Source organism: Tamandua tetradactyla, chromosome 24 (assembly GCF_023851605.1).
Source record: "Tamandua tetradactyla isolate mTamTet1 chromosome 24, mTamTet1.pri, whole genome shotgun sequence".
NCBI classification, from domain to species: Eukaryota; Metazoa; Chordata; class Mammalia; order Pilosa; family Myrmecophagidae; genus Tamandua; species Tamandua tetradactyla.
In genome coordinates, this window is record NC_135350.1 from 22,357,252 (window position 1) to 22,379,100 (window position 21,849).

The 21,849-nt window shown below is 37.0% G+C and overlaps 1 protein-coding gene across 3 annotated transcripts in view; it reads right to left on the reverse strand.

Annotated features, from left to right (window-relative positions):
• Positions 1–10,652, reverse strand: part of BANK1 (B cell scaffold protein with ankyrin repeats 1) — a 327,436-nt gene extending 316,784 nt beyond the window's left edge. For all 3 annotated transcript variants that reach the window (XM_077142683.1, XM_077142682.1, XM_077142680.1), the window contains exon 1: positions 10,385–10,652. In XM_077142683.1, coding sequence (XP_076998798.1) covers positions 10,385–10,454 — 70 coding nt within the window. In that variant the 5' untranslated portion in view covers positions 10,455–10,652. The remainder of the gene's footprint in view (positions 1–10,384) is intronic.
• Between the last annotated feature and the right edge of the window lie 11,197 nt (positions 10,653–21,849).

A 21,849-nucleotide genomic window follows, 5' to 3' on the forward strand; every position in this document is an offset into this window, starting at 1 on the left:
TGTCTAATGTTTAATGCTAATTAACTTTTTTTTAAATTAGATATTTTACTTCACATAATTTCAGTGCAGAGGCTACATTTTTAAATTAATTATTGAGGATGAATTCTGTGATAAAATATAGCATGGTAATACTTTTTAAACATAGAAAGAAATATCATGACATATTTGTTCACAGAACTACATCAGGAAAGTTTACCCTTTATGTGATTGTAACATGAGTGAGCAGAAAGTTTCTAACTTGTTATTTGACTTAAATAAATCAACTTACTATATACTTCTGAGACCTAGGGCCTTTAATACCCAGAAACATCTATTTATATTAATTCACTAGCAGACTTAATAGCGCACCAAAGTTAATTTCCCCAAATTAATATATAATGCAATTTCAGTGGAATTAAGGACATCTATTTTTGCTGATGCAGAACCAGCAAGTATGAGATGACTCAGGAGCCCACAATTCCTGAAGTCTTCACTCCAGATTGATCTCAGGTAGTGTGTTGCAGATGCCAACAGCTAGTTCAGTGACTTTCTAATTCCCCAGCATCCTGATGGTGACAGGAATAGCAGATCCCCCTAGTTGGACAGTTATGAAAATTGTTCCTGATGGCCAGTTTACATGAATTTTGCAAAAACCGAATTCCCTATATTAAACTTCTTTCTGCTTAAATTTTGTTGGAGTGCTTTCTATTATATATATCTAAGTCATGGGTTATAGAACATCCCAATTCTTTTATGGGAGGAAGGAGTAGAATTAGATAAAATAATCTTTAAATGTGAGTAGAAGAATGGAAGAATAAACATCTAATCATAGCCAAGAGAATTATAGAAAAAAATTTCTTGGGGAATTTTCCACAGCTGATATTGGCTTTACAATAAACAAATACATTAGTGGAAAAGAATAGAGAATAGAGAATTCAAAATAGAGGTTCCAGTGTATATGAAAATGTGCCACATGGCAAAGGTAGTACTTCAATTTATTAGGAAGAGCATGGTTCATTCAATAAATGTTGTGTTCTCAATTGACAGCCTTCATCTAAAATTGAAATTGTATTCCTGCCTCATGCCACACACAGAAATAAATTCCAGATGCATTCTATATACCACTACAAAAATTAAAATCTCAGAAAAATGTCAAAAATTACATGTGTAACATAGAAGTTCGTGAGCCTTCTTCAGCCACTACAATAAATGGAAGCTATGTGGGAAAAGTAGGCATATCTGATTCAATGAACATTAAAAAATGTTCAATGGCAACATATATCATAATCAAAGCAATCTGAAAATTATACATCAGAAAAATGTTTGTGATGCATAAGATAAGGTCCACTTTTTCAATATCTAACTTGCTCTTACAAATTAAGACAAGAGACACAATAGTGATATGAATAAATAATACACAAGCAAATTCAAATGCCAAATAAATATATTACAAATGCTCAACTTCAAGAGTAGTCAGAAAAATGAAAATAAAGAAAATAGTGAAGTACCACTAGGAAAACACCTTCATACTGATGGGGATGAATGAACAGAGGTTCTCTCTAAACAGCTAGGGGAATTGTGAATTTTGTTAGCATTTTTATGAAAGTAATCTGAAAATATCTATTCAACAAGATATCATGAGAAGGAAATCAAATCTCTAATCGATTTCATTGGAAGGTTTTTCCGAATTTTGCCTATCAGCAGATAGACGCATGTAAGATAATTCTAATCTGACATCTCCCCCCAAAAAACATATGCATTTTACATTCTTTCTCAGGGACTACAATTTGAGCTTACTATCATTTATCAAAATCTTGTATAAAACAACTCATATGAAGCAAAAACTGCCTAAATGTACACTGCTTTCAATCTGCTTGAATGTGTTTTTTGTTCAGCAACATTCGGTTTCTTAGATTCAGACAGGAACACTGCAGGTGGATGGACTTATTCAGGTGGGTGCGACAGAAAAAGAGACGAATCAGGAGTCGAAGCATATGCAAAGACAGGATTGTAATAATGATCCACAGAGTCCAATTTGGATAAAAAGGGAAAAGATAATAGAAAGTAAATCTGAGGTGTAATTTTTCCAAATTTTTCACAAAAAGAAACATCAGTTATTTTCCATTGGGATCCATACCAAAAAAAAAAAAAAAAAGAAGAAGAAGGAGGAGGAGGAGGAAGAGGACAGAGGAAAGAGATGAGGAAGAGTTCCAAAAACACAACAGAAGTAAAGAAGGAAAAAAGAAAGGAAAAAGAATGAGGCAGAAATACTTAAACATATGAGAAAATCTGTATAGTAGAATGGCTTCCTAATCGAATTTACGAAACTCTTCTCTGAAAGTTTCCACAGGGCATTATCCCTTTTGATGTGATGCTGTCAGCATTTTATTCTTTTTTTGGGGGGGTGGGGGTAGGCACTGGAAATCGAACCCAGGTCTTTGGTCTGGCAGGCAGGAATTCTGCCTACTGAGCCACTGTGGCCTGCCCGCCATCAGCATTTTAGTACAATTAATTGCTATAGATCTTAAGCAAAAAAAAAAAAAACAAAAAACAAAGGTCAGTTTCCTGATGCCATATCCCCTCTAGCTACTGCTATCTATCCACACTCTAGCAGCCATGTTCACAAAAGTGTTGTCTACATTTCACCCATGTTCTCATCCTCATTCACCCTTAAATCTGTTACAGCCTGAATCTCATCTGCTCTACTGAAGCTACGTAACTTCTCTTCCTAGAGTCATCTGATGAGTTCCATGATGCCAAATCCATTGGCTAATTTAGTCTTAGTTTTACCTGGCCTATCAGAAGACCTGTTCACAATTTTTACCGTCCAGCAACACTCTATTTTTGGATTCTTGCCATTGCACTTTTTTTTTCTTCTTTTCTTTTAGCTACTCCTCAATCAAACCGGCCAACTCCTTTACAAACACTTATGTTTGCTTTCCACAGGCCTCTAACCTGGATCATCTTCTTTTTCTACTCGAAACGTTTTCTCCTATGTTATTTTATTTACTGTCACAGTTTAAAATACCATCTTTTTGACAATGATGCTTAATTTTATATCTCTAGCCAAAATTGCCTTTCTGAGCTCCAGAGGCTAATATCTGACTGCTTACTTGATAACTCAAACCTGAATGTTTCTCAGGCACCTTAAACATCGTACGCCCAAAACTGAAATCTTAATGCTCTCTCTCATGTCCTCCAAATCTCCTGCCACTCAATTCTTTCCAGCAGAATGCATCACAACTTCCTGATCTTCCCAGTTGTCTAAGCCACAAACCTAGGAGTCGTTCTCCATCACCTCTTTCTCCCTCTCACTCCATATCTACCATATCACAGCAGCAGGTAACTAGTAGTTCTTAATAAATCTGTCCGCTTCTCCCTATCTTTTCTTGGTTAGTCAACTCCTGGTTATTCACAGCTTCCATTTATCACCCTTCTTCAATTCAGTACCAACTGTGGGTCATGTGCTGTTCTAAAAACAAAACCTGATCATGCCATGCCTCTGTTTTAAAAGGCTTCAGTAGATACCTATTATACAGAGGGGACTTTTCCACACAAGTTCATGCAATTTGGTTTTTGTTTACTTTTCTGCTTCTTTTGGCTCTCTTTCCCTTGAAAATGTTTCATCATCCTGATTCTCATTCCTTCACCTGAACCATTACACCTAATGCTTACAACTGAATTTCATGTATCTGTGACGATCTCTTTAGTAAGGGCACACTAAATTCTGATCATTTTTTTCCAAGTTGATCATTAGTAACATCCTTAACATATGCTCTGTAATTTAATGAGAATACTATATTTTCTATCCTAATACTAATAAATAGGTTGGTAAAAGACCAGTCTCTGAAGTACATTACATATTCTGATGCTCCAGATTTACACTGAATCGCTGCTATTGTATAGAAAGTTTTCATAATGGCCTGTCATTGATACCATTTTTTTTCATTTGCCAGGGAGACAGAGATAGTAGCTATTAAATAATGCTACTTCTATACTTCCTTTTCCGCTTTTTACCAAGATAAATGTCATAAGTATTCTCTCAATATATATGCCTCACTTTAAACATATTTTTAAAATCTTCCAGAAACAGTATGCTTTAAATTTTTCAGATAAATAAGAGCATTCTATTAGCAAAATATAAAAAATCACTGCTGTTATAATTTTATAACTACATAACTCAAAATTTCAAACTTCGTAAGTGTTTAATTCTTATAATATTAACCCTTGATTGAAATATTGAGTCACCAGTTCTGGACACTTAAAAATAACTGCATGGGCTCCCTTCAAATTTCAGTAATAAAGCTGCAAAACTCCAAAATATCCTTATCTGGAGACCACTAGATTTACTGACAAGGCACCCTATTCCCTGTGCCTAAAAAGGAATAGGCCTTATTCTCAGTTTGTTTCAGTTTCAGTAGAAGATGTATGACAGGTATAGTTTTAAGAACAGCAACAACAGTACAAAAGAGAAAAAGTTATGGAAACAAACGGCAGTTTTTCAGAAGTAAAATACTCTAACCCAAACTTTCTTTTTCCTCCAAGAAAGAGAAATTCATTCAAACTAGCTCATGTAAAGAGAAAATAATCGTAAGGTTACCACAGGCAACTTCATGGACAGACATCAGAAAAATCAGCTATGTCTGCCTGGAAGCGAACATGGAAAGTCAGAAACCAATTAAATAAACTAAATAAAACATTTGATAACTGTAGAAAATTGTTGTACACCTTATGGGTTCTTCGAACAATACCAAGAAATACTCTACAAATCATCATACCAGTGATATTGTAGAATCATAACATTTTGGTCCCTCCCTCAAAAAAAATGAAAACTTAGAAATTCCAACAGTTTATGAAAGTTTTCATAGGAGAACACAATGAATCATTAAATATTTTCTTATAATTAATATTCAGAACAGAACAACTTCTAATTCAGAGTACATGCTACTCTTCTGATGCACTAACTTATCAAGATATTATGATATCCATTTCCTATGAATTCAAAGTAAGAACACAACAAATTGCGGTCATTAAAAGAAAGTCAAAGCTTGTGATTGTGACATTGTATTATTCCACTGAAAGTCAGGCATGTTCCTATTAATAAATTCGGAATGATAAAATAATGTCAACATTGATCCTAACCAAAGAATGGGGTTTTGCCCTCAGCTTTGATCAGGATCTGAAAATGAGACTTCTAATAAATAGAATTCCAAGAAAGGAACTGTTGTATCTTTCAGTGTTCCTACTTCATAATGTGGAAAGCATGTAAAAATGTAGCAATGGAAATTGCTAATATGGAAAAGTGACAGGAGTTTAGAAGAAAGGAAAATATGATACATAGAATTATAAAACAAGTTATTTTAATGAACTGGATACAAAAGAAAATCTTATAAAAGACCACAAGGCATTGATGAATGACTCCTCATGATTTCAAAGGAAGGTGGTCTTTCTGGATTATTTCAATATGAAGCACTTGAAAACAACAAAGAAATTTTTGTCCAGAGGTAAATGTCTAAAAGAGTCATTAATTTTCTCTGAGTGAAAAATAAATACAGGTAGGGTATAATTCCGTACAATATCTGATATTTTCACCACCTGGACTATCTCAATGTCTGCAGCAAAACTTAGATACCATTCCTTATATTAAAAAAAGAAAAGAATCACAAGGTACTATAACTTTTTTTTAACAATTTCCAAATAATTTTCTCTTCTTATTCTTATTTCATCGCTGTTTCTAAAATTGTGGTAAGCATTCTGTTTTTTAACCCAGCAATAAATATTATGGTAAAAAAAAGTCCTTATCGTCTTATAATTTGAAGACATGTCCCATAATTTTCTGCTCAAAGTTTACTTTTCATATATATACATACATATATATGGTCACAACTGGTACACTGTACTATGAGAAAATGACGCATGCTCACATTTTGCCCTACCAATTCTTGTTTCATTTATTCCCATAACTGAACTATTCTAATGCCTGTTTAATAAACTCACCCTTAGATGTTTTCACTGCAGATTCATTTTTCCTCCTTTCAAAAGTATTAACTATAATATTTCCCCAAGAGTACAGCAGTATCTTTCTGTAGGAAGCCACTCTGCCTGTTAGGGATTGAATTGTGCTCGCCCACCCCTCTGCTCAAAAAGATACGTTTCTACTCCCTGGGCCCATGAATGTGGCCTCATTTGGAAATAGGAACTTTGGAGATGTTATTAGTTAAGATGAGGCCAAAATGGATTAGAGTGGGACCTAAGTCAATTATTGCTGGCCTCCTTATAAGAAAAGGAACTTGGACACAGCAGGCACAGAGACAGAAGATGACCAGGCGACAGGGGCAGACAATGCATGGATTGCTGGTTCCAGTGGAAGCATGGCCCTCCTAATATCTTGAGTTTGGACTTCTAGCTTTTAGAACTTTGAGACAACAAATTTCTGTTGTTTTAAGTTATCCAGTTTGTGGTATTTTATTACAGCAGCAATGGGAAAGTAAGACACTTCCTAATTCTTTTGTGTGGGAGCTTAATTGCTTCATTCCTTAAGTTTTCCCCAAAATCAGCAGGAAGCAGTTTCTCAACAAGAACTCTATTCTTTACATGTATTATGACATTGTTGACCAATGAATGAAAGAATTAAAATAATAACCAACATATACTCATTAATTATTGTATGCTATGTCACCCTGAAAATCACTTCCCATCCATTTTCTCTTTTAACCCTTGGGATGGTTTAAAGCTGAATATACCCTAGAAAAAAACATGTTATTAAATCTAATCCATTCCTGTGGGTATAAACCCATTGTGAACAGGATCTCTCGATGAAGCTACTTCGGTTAAGGTCTTGCCCACCCCTTTCAGAATGGGAATTAATACTATCACTGGAGCCTTTTAAAAATGGAATGAATACAGAGAGAGGAAAAAAAACCATGGAAGCAAAAAGCTGAAATCAACAAAAGCCAGGAGAGAAGGAAGAGATCAGCTGAAACTACCATGTGCTTTGCCATGTGGCAGGAGACCCAAGGACTATTGGCAGCAGGTCTTTAGGAGGAAAACATCACCTTGATCATGCCTTGATTTGAACATTCGGGCGCCCTCAAACTGTAAGGTAATAAATTCCCATTGTTTAAAGCCAACCCATTTCATGGTATCTGCTTTGAGCAGTCTAGGAACTAAAACAAACCTCAAAACAACTCTCCAAAGTAAATGCTATTGTTCTCCCCAGTTTTAATGAACAAACAGCAATAAGGACAAATTCAGCTATGTATATAAGATCACAGAGTTGATAAGCAATGAGACCGGGACTTGATTCAAGGCAGACTTAAGTCAAGCATGGTCACATATGATCTATATTTGGACAAACGCTGGCAGAAAAGGGTCCTTTATTATCCCAAGAATAACACCAAATCCCTGCTGTTTAGGCCTGGAATATTTAGCAATTAGATTTTATAGCACTATTCATGTTAAAGTAAAAATTCCTTAGGAGAGCTATTCCTCTTTAAAATCTTAGCAAAAATAACTGTATTAGAACCTTTGGACATTGGTCTCAAGAAAGCAAGTTTTACCAGATACCAGGGTAGAACCAAAGTATTTAGTTGGTAAGACTTATTTTGGTCATCGGCTATGTTGGAAGACTGTAGTAAGTGCAAAAAGCTTCAAATCTTCAAGCTTTAAGCCAGAGAAAAGAGACCTGGGCAATTCATGTTTGTTACATGGTATTTACAAGTATCAGGCACACAGTGGAACATGAAGATGTTAGTTCCACCTTTCTATGCTTTCTGTTTTTAAATTAATAAATGTACCTAATTCTTTCCATCAGAGGCATAAAATACTGTCAATAAAATAATACAAAAACTATGGGGTTGGTGATAATCTGTGCTTCCATAAACTGCTTGTTTCCACAAACAAGCAGTCCTTAATGAAGGAGGCAGTCTAAATTAAACAAGACATTAACTTCTTCAAGTTAATGTCTTGTTAACAAGCAGATAAAATCACTTTTTTGGATATTGATAGACAGTATCTAGTTATTTAGCATATACCAGAAAATACATTCTACATGGAGTAATGCTCCATTGTACATCATTTTTACATTGTTTTAGTACTAGATATCATATATCATTTCTGCTCCCATTAAAGGACAAGTTGGACACTCAGCAGTTATTAAATTTCCCTAAGAATGGCCTACTCAGATGTTGTCATTACAAATCAGCCACCTACTGCTAGAAATACAGTATCTTCCTAGGCATGATAATGTGTTTACCATTTCAGATTGCACTTATAATTTCAGGTTCATATTACTGTGCCACTCGTAAAGGGAGATAAAAGGTTATTGACAAGTTTATGAATGAACTATTTTCACCTAGTTACTAATTATGGTTTCACCAGCAAATCACTCCCTTGAGTTTCAGTTTTCTTCTCTAAAATGAGGTAGTTGGACTAAATGATCCCTAACAAGCCACATTAAGTTAAAGCCTAAAGCAGAGCGGAAGAACTCACAGAAAAGAACTCTGTAAAAAATATGGAGTTACTACTTATCTCAAGAAAATGGTCATGGGTTAATATCAAAAGACATTAAAGTTTCATTACCTTAGCTAAAGAGTAAATAACTAAAGCAAGTGATATTGACAGAGACCAAAGGAGGGTGGGGTGGGCCTGGAAATGCATTAGAGGAATAAGAATAATCAGAATAAGATAAAGTGGGTTCATCACTTGAGCATTATTCACGAAAGCAATTGCCTCAAAGTAGTTCTTGAGTATCAAGTGAAGTAAAATTCATTTTCTGCCTAAACTGCTCAATCTACAAGGTTGAAACAGATTGAACCCATTTCAATTTAACTAGATTCTTAAGCTAAAGCAAAATAGCTAACCTGCTCAAGGTTGAAAAGACATAGTTGGTTTATTTATAGAGGCTATCAAAAGCTGCAACACCACAGACGGTTGTCAAGGATTTCAATGTTCAATGCTTGAAATGTTAATATATTAGGATATCATGGGCTCTAATTCCTTTTTTGTCATTTCCCATTGTCACAAATATACTTTCTATTTTAACTGAAAATTTGCCTTTTAAATTTATTTATTAAAAATATACTAGGGGGGCGGGCCGCGGTGGCTCAGCGGGCAAAGTGCTTGCCTGCTATGCCGGAGGACCTCGGTTCGATTCCCGGCCCCAGCCCATGTAACAAAAACGGAGAAACAGAATACAATAAAACAAGAAAATGTTTCCCTTTCTTCCTTCCTTCCTTCCTTCTATCCTTCCTTCCTTCTCTCTGTCTTTCCTTTAAAAAAAAAAAAAAAAAAAAAAAATATACTAGGGGTGTGAGGCTAGTCCAGTGGTAGAATTCTCGCCTGCCAGGTGAGAGACCTGGGTTCGATTCCCCGCCCACACACTCCCCCCCAAAACACAAGCAAACAAACAAAAAAACAAGCAAACAAAAATTCAACAAATGGTGCTGCAATAACAGGATACTCACTTGGAAAAAGAATGAAATGTGACTCCGCCATACAGCGTAATATATATATATACACACACACTAGTCAGGATAAGCTGCTGAAGTCAAAATTACATTATCTAAAAAATGCTAGTAAAACATGAAAACTTTCATTCTGTTCAACAAACAAATAGAATTTCATTCCTATTATATTTGATTATTGCATTTCTCATCCTGAACGTCTCCTATAACCTTGCTACCCAAATGAAGTCCTAACTAAATTTTAAAAATTGAACATTTTTAAAGATATTATACAATTCTCAAATGTATTTGAAATACTTTGAAAAGAATTGAATACAACTGCTTTGAGATCCATTTGAACTGAAAATATGTGTATTCAAGCAAACTTATTTTTTCCTTTAACAAGTTAGCAATGCCTGTGGAGTGGGGAGGTGGTGGCAGAACTTTTAGATAAAGTAACTTGCACAACATGTCACAGCTCATTGTTAGCAATCTGCTCAGTTGGATTTTATAAGGCCGGGCAGGTAAATGAACAGTTCTACAACCGGACAGTTTTGCTATATTTTTACAGATATTTTTAGGATTATTTAATGTGAAAACACGCGCAGGACATTAAAAGACGTGCCAGGATGATTTCAGACACTAAAGTACCGGCCCGTGTGTTCTTGAAAGTTTTTCAGCTAATCAAAAGTTGACGGCTGTTGGTGAGTGCATGCTGGTCAGGACACAAGGAGCGCTGCCACCTCGTTCCAGAATCCCCATCAAAGAGGCCAGTGGAACAGCACAATCCTCCCGGGAGCACCACGGGCCACCAAAGACAGCAGCTGGAAGAGAAAGCCCTGTACCCCAAGACACATCGGCCTTAGTATACTTATCACCTAAACAGGTGACCGTCAGTGTCGGCAAAGCTCTCGACCATCCTGTCAGGTCTCCCCCGCTCCTCTGAACGCGCGACCACCCACCTGGGGGCGCCAGGCCACAAGGGGGCCTGTCCGGGCTCGGGGCTCCCTTTCCCGGAGGTCCACGCAGCATTGCGGCGGCTGACGCCAAGGGGCCTGCGGACTGGTGCCCGCGGAGCCCTGGATCCTCAGCGAGCTCTTCTCTAGATCCCGCCGCTCCCCGGCTTGCTCCCCACCCGGGGCGCCTGGGGCTTAGGTGTCCGGAAACGCCGCTCCGGGCCTCAGGCCGCAATGCCGGGGCTTGGCTTTGCTGGGCGCCCGGAGGAAGTGAAACCGTTCAGGCACTTGCTCTTGCATCCTTCTCAGCTGCTTTGGTTTCTCAGCCTTCACACTCTCTGGTCCTGTTTCTCTCCTCATCTTTTCACCCAGTTTGTCTTTAGGGCTTTTCTCCTGTTACTGTGTCTCTTCTTGCCCAAACCTACATCCAGGGTGCCAAAAGTAGACCATGGTTGGGAAGGGAGAATAATACAGAGAGATATAGATGTAGATATGAATATAGATGTAAATATAGTTAATTTTTTAAAATATTTCATTTTGTCCAGATTTTCAAGCCTCGGTTCATAAACTGTAAATGTGATTTTAAATTCCATATAAAATTTATTTCCCACTCCTGCACCCACTCAGAATTGGGCCCAGTGAAAACTTGGCTTGCATATAAATAGTGCCTCGAAACAAGAGGATTTAGTTTGTTTTAATGACTGGCAAATACCAGCGTTGTCCCAAGGCCTTGAAATAAATTGAAATAAATGTTTCTCTTTTCTCAAAGCTCTCTAAATTTGTAATTTATCTTTTGAAGTTGAAAATATTTCTGAAGATCAATTTGAAGAATTGGTAACAATTCATGATTTAAATACTCCCTTCCCTCCTCTTTTAAACAACCTAAAAGAAACTCTTGCTTAAAAACTATTTCACATGTAGTCTTTTTTAGAAATGCCATAAATATCAAGTATCAAAGATAATCTAAAGTTTATCAAATAACTACACTTGTTTTCCATACTTCACAACATAATGAAGAAAACATGGAGAAATATGTGAAATGTCAACAAATTTAGAAACTATTATAAATATATTATCTGCTTTCCAATAGTTTCTTTAACCTCATTGTTTAAGTAGATTTTCTGAACTTGAAACAAAGGAGCAAAAAATTGTTATCTAAGTTATGACATGTTGACAACTATATTGATGTCAGTAAATGCCTATTTATTAGGAGACCTCAGTATTTTAAGTCCAAGATAAAGGATGTGGATTTCGAGCACATGTAAACTCTCCATCAATATTTTCAAAAATTCAGTTCTTCGGAAATCATGTCTTTTTAATCTGATGCATTGTGAAAACAGTGTCCTAAGTGATGCATTTGCTAGTATAGAGTTCTAACAATAGCTATTTTGATCAAAATTTTGAGACAGAAGGAAAGAATAAAAACCTTCCAGCTTATGCTCCCCAGGTAAGCAGGCTGTACAAGTATTCACATATTCAAAGGATGTTTTGTTCCGTTTGTTCTGTGAAAATACACGCTGCTCACCAATTCCACGCACACGTTTTTAAATGAGGATAATCTTCAGATAGCAATAGCTTTCAAACTTATGCAGCAGCCTCCCAGTGTGAAGGCTGTCAGCAAGCTATGCGGCCATCTGCCATTCTGACTCTTTTCCTTACCTTGCAGATCACGAGGCACATCTTAGTATTCCCCAAGCCTTGCCTAGCTCATCTAAATGAGAAAGTGCAACAATGATATTCAAGTCTTTGCCAGGTGTAAGATTTCATGACGCTGTCTCCTATGATACACATAACAAATAGGATTTACAGTACATAAGAAAATTGAGGACTTTTTCAGAGGCTCATTTCCACTATTTATGTCAAAATGGTCCTGGGAAATGGCAGAAGGAAACCAAAAATGTGTTTAAAATTATGGGCTGGCTTTTTTTAGAAAAAATGATTTCTTAAAATAAGTTTTGTATTAGAAAATATTTTAAAATCCTTCACCAGAGTTTAAAAAATTATTCTAGTTTTATTTTGATTTCAGATACCAAAAAAATTGCAATCTATGTTCAAAAGATAAAATGTACTTTACGACCTATTTTTTTTTCTCATTTTGTTATTGGTTATTATTAACTGATACTGTTTATGTGAAAGCGTATTCTATGTGTTAAGCATTATATAAATGTTTTGCACTTTTGATGTAATTTGGTTCTCATAACAATGTGGCTTTAACTATATTTTACAAATGAGGGATCTGAGTTTTGAAAATTTTGAATGAAAGAGCTGGAATCCAATCCCAAATCTAACTCCAAAACCTGCCTTCTTAATTATAATCCTCCCCTTCCTCTTAAGGTCTTATGACATCATTGTCAAAGATTACATAGACACCATAGGAAGGAAAGAAAACACACACATACTATATATATATATATAGTATATATAGTATACACATTTAGTATATATATATTTAAAAACTGCATTTGTTTTCCAACCCACTTCCCACAAAGCTATAATCCCACAGAACCGAACATCTATATATGTACAAATAGTGGACGCATAGGTTAAGGAGAAGTAGACATTATTCTCATAAAGAAAGGAAAATGTGTGGAGGTTATAAATACACACACACAGGTGTGATGTCTAAGTCTTACATGTATTCTAACTTTGCCCCTGCATTTATGAAAAGATATTTTAGAAGTGTTTTCACTAATTTTGGTCTTGTTTCTCAGTTTCAATCTCTTTAGTCACCATTGATTTTCTTTTTCTCCCTTCTCCCTTAGGTAGATGATACTGTCTGAAATGCTGGGTTATCTCTTGGTTCACATTTGTTCTCAGGGAAGAGGCACTTAGTACTTCTCACACTGAGAGGCTTTTCCAGTCAGAATGCCACCAACAGTGTGTAATCACAGGTTTCTGATTTTACCTCTGTTACAGAAAGACAAAAAATGCCAGCCGCAGTTGGTTTCTTGTTCCTCAATATATCAGACTCTTGGATCCATTGACCTCTCTCCTTGTATTCTTTTTCTCCAGCAGCATATTGATGGCCTCAGAACTATGACCCCACTCTTGGAGATTAGAAGAGCTTCATGCTGACTCTCTGTTCCAATAAATGGACAGCTAAAGCCATTCACCGTAGCTGTGTGGCAGTTGTCACAGCTGATTCCTTGGTGCCCTTTGCAGACTGGGAGCTTTTGTTACTGCTCTTGTCTTCATTTCTGCTTCTAGATTCTAGGTCCCTTTAAAGAGTCAAACCATCTTTTTCTTAAAACCATAACCTATTGTAAATGTGAAATTGTATTTCACCTTTTCACAGATATTCATTGGTTGGAGAACTTTCCTCTTGAAGGGCATCTTATGATCTTTAGATATTAGGTTATATTATTGTACTTCTTATATGCTAGCTCAAAACTAGATTAAATACTAGCAAAAGTATTGAATGGATGGCCTATCAGTAATACTTTTCTTTTCTTTTTTAAAGCTTCTTTATTTTCTGTTTTTCAAATGAGAGAAGTAGGATAAGCATTTTTAAACATGTGAACTGATGTAATACAAAGATGCAACTGTATGTACTGTTCATACACATGTATATATAAATAAACACATCTGTTAAAACAGATAAGTGCATATACATAATGCATGGTTTTATTATGCCTTAATTTACAAAATAGGATCATGTTACTCATACTTTTCTCTTCATGTTGCTTTTTAAAACAATAAACTTTTTTTTTTGCCCCTTTTCCCCTAATTCACTGTCAGGCATTAGTTATAATCTTAGTATAAGATATTGGAGGAAGCTCTGGATAATGTTCTGCAAAATACACTATCCCTTTTCCTCATGTTGAATTGAATGCTTCAACACCAATATAACTGTGATTAAACCCAATGACGGTCCTCCCACAATGTCCACATCCTAATCCCCAGCACTTGTGAGCATTACCTTACCCAGTGCTGGCGATTAAGTTAAGGATCTTGAGATGGGAAGATTATCCTACATTATCCAGGTGGGGTCAATGTGATCCAAGGGTTCTTATGAGAGAGAGGCAGGAACATCTGAGTTAGAAAGAAGCTGTGATGACGGAAGCTAGCCATGGAGAAACGCACTTGGAAGACTGAGGAAGGGACCAAAGTCAATGATGCAAACAGCCCCTAGAAGCTGGAAAAGGCAATGATCCAGACTCCCTCTCACCCCCCAGAACTCTAAAAGGAACCAGCCCAGTTGCACCTTGTCATTTTATCTCAAGGAGACTGAATTTGGACTCCTGACTTCCAGATCTGTAAGAAAATGAGTTTAAGTTGTTTTAAGTTACTAAATTTGGGGTAAGTTTTTCAGAAACAAAAAGAAAGTAATACACCAGCTTTAGACAGATTGAGAGGGGATATTCATTAATAAGAAAAAACTGTTTTGCATTGTTCTAAATAAGCATATTTTAAAGGATGTTCAATTGCCTTTACCATTAACTTGCTAATTCCCCATGGAGCAATATTTCATTGTTAATTGGTGGTTGTGGTAGCGCTTTAATATTCATTCCTGCAAGGCTGTTTACATTATGTACTTGCTTCTGTTCTTTAGTGATTAAGCAGATGTGCTGAATATTCTCTTTTCAATTAGATTGAGTAACCAGGTTTTCTGCTTATTATACTGTAGCCGATACCACCACCGCCACCCATCACCACCCACATTCCTGCCTGTGTGAACACACAGGAAGCTAGAGTGCTGGAAGGGAGCTTTTCAGTCTATCTGAGTTTTAGGAACCTACCTCTAAAACATCTGAACGTCAAGGAATCTCAAATTCCTCATTTCCCTTTTTGGTTGTTTTGCTTTCTTTATGATCTGTAGTAATTTCCTTCTGTTCCTACACTATAATTATTGATCTGTTTAGTATTTCTCCCCTGCCCCCTACCCAACCTATGATCATTAGATGCTAAGGAGCATCTAATTCACCATAGGTTTCTAAACAGCTGAACCAGTTAGGTTCCCTTCTCTATAGGACTGGCAAAAAGAAGCATGGCTCTTCAGGTTTTCATTTTTCATTTATTAATTTATTAAAAAAGTGATAAGTGCTTACCATATGCAAGTCATAGAGCTGGACAATACGGTGATGAGAAGAAATGGCCCTTTCTCCCAAAAATCTTCCTTCCAGACAGTCTACTTCAGTTTTAGTGGAGAATTTTATAGAAGTAAAATAGTACTGAATTGTGCTTTGGAGATGAAAAATATCTTTGGGCTACTGGGGGGGATCAAGATTGTTCTCGAGAGTAATATGACTGTTGGAGCAGATTCCACAGTAAATATTTCATAGTAAGAAGACATTGCAATTGGGAGTGTTTGGAACCAGACGAGAACAACAGGAAGTGGTTGGAGAAAACTTTCAACAGGAAGAGAAGCAAAGATAATGTGTTTCAGCCAGTGGTGTAACTACCATAATTGTGCATGGGGGAGGTTCCAAGAATTGTGCCTTTTGACAGAACCCAAGAACTGGAAGAGAATACAGAAGATTTGTTTTTACATATGTGTGCTGCTTGGAAGTTGTCATGTACCCAAGAAAGGGCCATGTTCTTTTAACCCATTCTTGTAGGTGCAGATGTATTGTGGGTTGTTCCAACTGAATTGTGACCCACCCAATTCAAGGTGGGTCTTAATCCTTTACTGGAGTCCTTTATGACAGGATAAAAGAGAAAAAAAGCCCAGAAAGCTCAGAGAGAAACACCCAGAGAGCTTGGAGAGAAAGGCCCCAGAGGTGCTACGAGAGGACCCATGGAAGCCCAGAGAGGTGGTCACTGGAACCAGGAGCTGAAAGCAATGAGACCCGGGAGTGATGGACCAGCTGACACCCGCCATGTGCCTTGCCATCTGACAGGAACAGCGATGCCAGCACCCTTTCTTCAGAGAGGTATCAGTCCTGCTGATGCCTTAATTGGAATATTTTCATGGCTTTAGAACTACAAATTTGTAAGCTAATAAGTTGTCTTGGTAAAAACCAACCCGTTTCTGGCATATTGCATTCCAGCAACTTTAGAAAACCAAGACAATATACCATACAGTTTCACAGGGTAAGGAGTATTCTGTAGATGTTTAGAAATGAAGAAAATGCAGACATTTATTTGAGGCAACTGAAGTTAGAAGGCCAAATCTATGACATGAAGAGCAAGTCATTAAGTTGATGTTAAAAGCACCAGTTCAGAGAAGAAAAAATAGTTAACATAATGGACTTCTCCAAGGTTCTAAAAAAGAAGTGCAGAAAGTGTGCATTTCATGGTGAGACTTTTCACTAAAAAATTAAGAGCTTTCATTTTCCAAAAGCGAATAATAGAGATGTTTGAAACATGAAATTAGTGCCAAAAGAAAAAACTGTCTCCTGTAGATTTTCTGACAGTTCCCTTTGCAACTTTGCTGTGGCTAGTTTAGAGTGCACATCCCACCCCCTGAGGGATGAGCTGTGTAGTAATAATTAGTCTTTTCAAGAAGATACTTGCAAAGGAGTCCTGCTACTCCAGTGAGCTGCCTGCGAGATCTCAGGACAAAGTGCTCTCAGCGACACAGACTCTACATTATGTTGCAAGAACTTGTAGGGTTCCTGGATCCTGTACCTTTGAAGAATGCAGAGGGATATCTCAGGCCACTCTTTGGAAATAATGAAAAGTATTTTTTTTTCCCATGAAGATCTTCCAGAATCAAAAATATCATGTATGCTTTTGGAGGAAAGAGAAGACATTATCCAGGGGAGATTTCTATATGACTCTACATCAAATATAGCTAGGAAAATGATGTTTTAAGCTATTATTTTTTACCCTGGAAATATTTGTTGAGCATGTTTTATGTGTATGATATTCTAATAGTGCCATATAAGAGATGGAAAATTTCAGGTGCTAAAATATATAATTCTTTATTGACATTAAAAGTATAATAACTGACAATAAAAATTCAACTTAAATATAAATGAAATCTTTTAAAGATACTTGCATGTAGTTGCATTAAGGAATTGGGGAGAAAACTGAATATCCAAAATAATTATATAGGATTGTTATCTAGCTTTTCAGCAATTATATGTATATATGTCTGTCTAAACATATATACATATAATTTTCTTTGATTCTATTAAAATGGAGAAGGCTCCCAGTTATATAGGATGTTTGACAGATTAGGGGAAGACATAGGGAGGTTAGCCTAGTCTTAGAGTAAGCCCAGACTCTACCTGATGATAATCTTGAACAATTTCAACTAACTAAAATATACTCTCAGAAGTAGTTCAAATCAGGAAAAGCCAAGCACCCACTGATACATTGAAATAATTTACAAAAGTGAATTCAAGCATACACTAAATATACATAATATACATATATTTGTAATACCCTTAGGAAGTGGTAATATTTTTTCAGCCCTCTTGTCTGATTCAAGTATAATGGATAGATACTGACTATATTGAGAGTTTCCTCTTTTATACCTTTCACATTTAGTTAAAAGGTATCTGCTTTCAGTGACTGAGAGATAGCAATTTCCATTTTGGTAGCCAATTTTATCAGATGCAGCACCTTAAAGAAGAGGGAAGCTATGCATGAGATAAGTGGCATTTTTTTCACCCTTTGCGGTAGTACGTATTACTCAAGAGTCTGGGTAGTTCCCTGCCACACAAGCATAACTAGTGAGATTGGTCTCCAAGGACTGTGCCAGGATCCTTTCTATTCCCAGGAGAAGGCCAAGTTAATTCCCATTCAGATACGATGGGGAGAAAAGATCCAACACTTTGACACTGAAATGTATCAACATTTAGTAGAAATAACAATATGGTTTGAAACTTTTGGACCCATTGTGTGCATCTGAAATTAACAAATGTATGAACTCACACATTGAGTAGATTAACCCTGTTCATCAGAAATTAAATGGGATTCCTTCTTTAGGCATAGGAGTGGACTCTTCTTTAAATCTAAGATTGTATTGCTTGAGTAGACTTGACCACATTTTCTTGTAACCTTTCTGTTCTCTGTACCTCATTCTTGTTTTTACTATAGCACCACTAGTATGCTTTATTCTCACTTGTTTAAATATAGTCTTCCCCTAATGGAATATAAATCCTTCAAGCTATCCAATTCATTTTTCTATTCCCAGATTCTGGGAAAGTCAGGGACACACCTAGCAACTTTCTTCCAGTCCTCCCCTACTCCCCACCCCCTTTTCTATTATGTGTAAATGTTTCAGCGTGTTTCTGTTCTGCAACCTGCAGAGATTTTAGGTCTATTAGGCCGGACCAGACATTAAAACTGAAAGCTGAAACTGGGAACAAGCAGTTCCAGCTGGTTATCAGGGCAGGAACTCTCAATGTCAGGGCCCCTTCCCCCTGGATTCTATAAATACCCCTCCCTCCAGGAGCATAGTTTGTACAGATTTGTCAACCCTTTCCAAGGTGCAGTGGGGCAGGCAAAGTGTGCAGAGTTGCCATCCACCGACCCTCACCTGGGCAGTTGGCCTCCTGGGGAGACTGGTCCCAATGGGATCTCTTCCCCTGCTCTTTTTGACCCTTTGTGCTGCATAAGTATTGGAACTGTCATTAGCTGAAAGTTTCTGTTGTGCCTGAGTCTGTGTTCCCACAACAAACCATGTAGCAACTCACTCCACACCAGGCCTATCATAGTTCCTAGTGTAGAATCAGTGACTAATCTATAACTGTGTTTGTTGAATTAATTACTGTAAGAACTATTGGAAATACAAAATTGAACAAGAAAAATCCCAGGACTCAGAGCTTTCAGTCTAATGAATAAGGCAGATATCTAAACTAAAGATAATTTAATTCACACTAAAGTAAACCCGAAAGGATGGGATGATTAAATATCATTAGGGAGCCTTCTGAGCACAGTAGATTTTGGAGTTTGATGCTTTAAGGTTGGAGATTATTTCCACAAGCAAGTTATTTCCACAAGGAGATGAGGGAAGTAGAATGACTGAGCAGTTCTGAGTTATTTCTAATCTTTGGGCCTTTGTTATTTAAATAGCTTCACTGGTTGTAGCATTGTTTAAGGTTTTATCAGAAGTCATGTATTAACCTGAACTCTTGTATGCACTTGAGAAAAACCCAGCTCAAAGAAGCTTATAAAAAAGGAGTATATTAACGGGTCATATAATTAAACTATGGGAAGGGCAGGGATGCACCTGGGCCTTGTAAAAAAATGTAGAGAACTTTTTCTTCCTCCACTTCTGGGAAAGTTGAAGATGGGTCCTTCTGATGCACATTATTGTTCCACCTGGTATTAGGTTTTAAAAAACCATGATGCATCCCTTTTAATATGCATATCACATATCTGCCTCTGTGTGTGTGTATGTATTGATACGGAAATCGTGTAAGTAGGGAGACATAAAAAAATCATGATCCATGAATATTCTTAGTAGCCTTATTCATTATAGACAAAAAGTGGAAACAACCTGATAAAAATTATGTAGAAAAGACCTTGAGGACCTCTCAGAGCCAAAAAAAAAAAGAAAGTCATGCCCTATAGAGTTTCCCCTTTATCTTTTGAAATTTGCAATCTCCACCAAGGCAACTAACCCCGATAGCCATTCAAGCCCCTAGTTCATTAACTTTAACCCAATACAAAATAAACCCCCCCTACCCTAAACCCACCCCTATAAAATGGACAAACCCTGGCCCAATCAATAGGCATGAAGCTAATTTCATTTCTATATGTTTAAAAATTCTTTGCTGTTCCTAGAACCAAAGCTACTTCTGTTCTGGCTTCCTTTGCTACAGCAAAACTTTGGTATCCCAAGTAAAATGCTGTAGTCTGCCCTCTCCAGCTCCATTTTGTGTTTCACAAACCCAGATGTCTGTCAACTGATGAATGGGTAAAGACAATGAGCCATGTCCACACAATGGAATATTTTTGGTGATGAACAATGAAGTACTGATACATACTGCAACATGGAACAATATGCTGAAAGAAGCCAGTCACAAAAGACCACAGATTGTATGATTCCATTTATAGGAAATGTCCAAAATAGGTAAATCCATAGAGCTAGAAATAGTAATTGTCCAAAGAGGGATGGGATTGGTGGGGTGGAGGTGGTGGTGTCATGGGAATTGATGCTAATGAGTAAGGGGTTTCCTTTGGGTGTGACAAAAATGTTCTAAAATTAGATAGTGATGATGATTATACAACTATGAATTTACTAATAACCTCTTGAATTGTACACTTTAAAGGGAAAAGTTTATGATATGTGAATTATAACCCAATAAAGCTGTTATTTTAAAAAGTCATGAGAAAAGCCTTTAATTGATCTAGATTGATTCAAAGGCTAATCTTTGGGATTAACTGGGAAAGGTGGTTATCAGACTGAGATCAGGTTCCTATTTTTGGCCAATCAATGATGACAGGAGGAGGTGTTTGAGTATGTATGAAACTGCCCACACAAATTTGGACCACATAGTTGGATTGGGAGAAAAACATTTTCTAGAAGAAGGTTATTGTTATTACTAGAAAGGGGAATAAAGAGTTGTGGGCAGATTAAACAATGGTTGCTTACTATGCCAGTTTGAAAGGATTATGTGCCCTAGAAAAGCCATGTTTTAATCCTGATCCACCTTGCAAAGGCAGCTGTTTCTTTTAATCCCTATTCAGTACATAGGTTGGGAACTTGATTAGATCAGCGCTGCAGAGATGTGACTCACCCAATTGTGGGTATTAACCTTTGATTAGAGGGAGATGCGATTCCACCCATTCCAGGTGGGTCTTATTTATAGTTTACTGGAATTCTTTAAAATAGTAAACATTTTGGTGAGAGCAACAGAGCCACAAGAAACATGAGAGCCCACACAGCCAGAGACCTTGGGAGATGAAGAAGGAAAACATCCCCAGGGGAGCTTCATGAAACAAGAAGCCTGGAGAGAAAGCTAGCAGATGTTGCCATGCTTGCCATGTGCCCTTCCACTTGAGAGAGAAACCCTGAATGTCATCAGCCTTCTTGAACCAAGGTATCTTTCTCTGGATACCTTAGGTTGGACATTTCTATAGTCTTGCTTTAATTTGGATATTTTTATAGACTTAGAACTGTAAACTTGCAACTTAAAAAATTCCCCTTTTTAAAAGCCATTCTATTTCTGGTATATCACATTCCAGCAGCTAGCAAACTAGAACACCTACTATAAGAGATTTTTTTTGCAAAGCCCAGATATGACTACAGCAATTGGCTCAAATAGAGGCACCTCTTCGGTCTGTGGCACTTACCCCACAGCTGCTGAGTGGATGGGCTGCAAACAGCTCACAAGGGAGTACTCTCCAATAATTGCCCTTGCAATAAGCTGTTTTTCTCAATGCTACTCATCCTGTGAGACTTTCTGTGAAAAAGTCTGCATCCAGTGAGTTGTTCATGTGGGAGTTGAACTGCTGGGCCCTTGACCAATATAGGACAACTCTGAAGGACTATCCAGCCAAGGACATCATTACTGGCACAGACAGCTCCTGGCCCGTGATTTCTGTGTAATTGCTAAAACTTCCACCAGTGG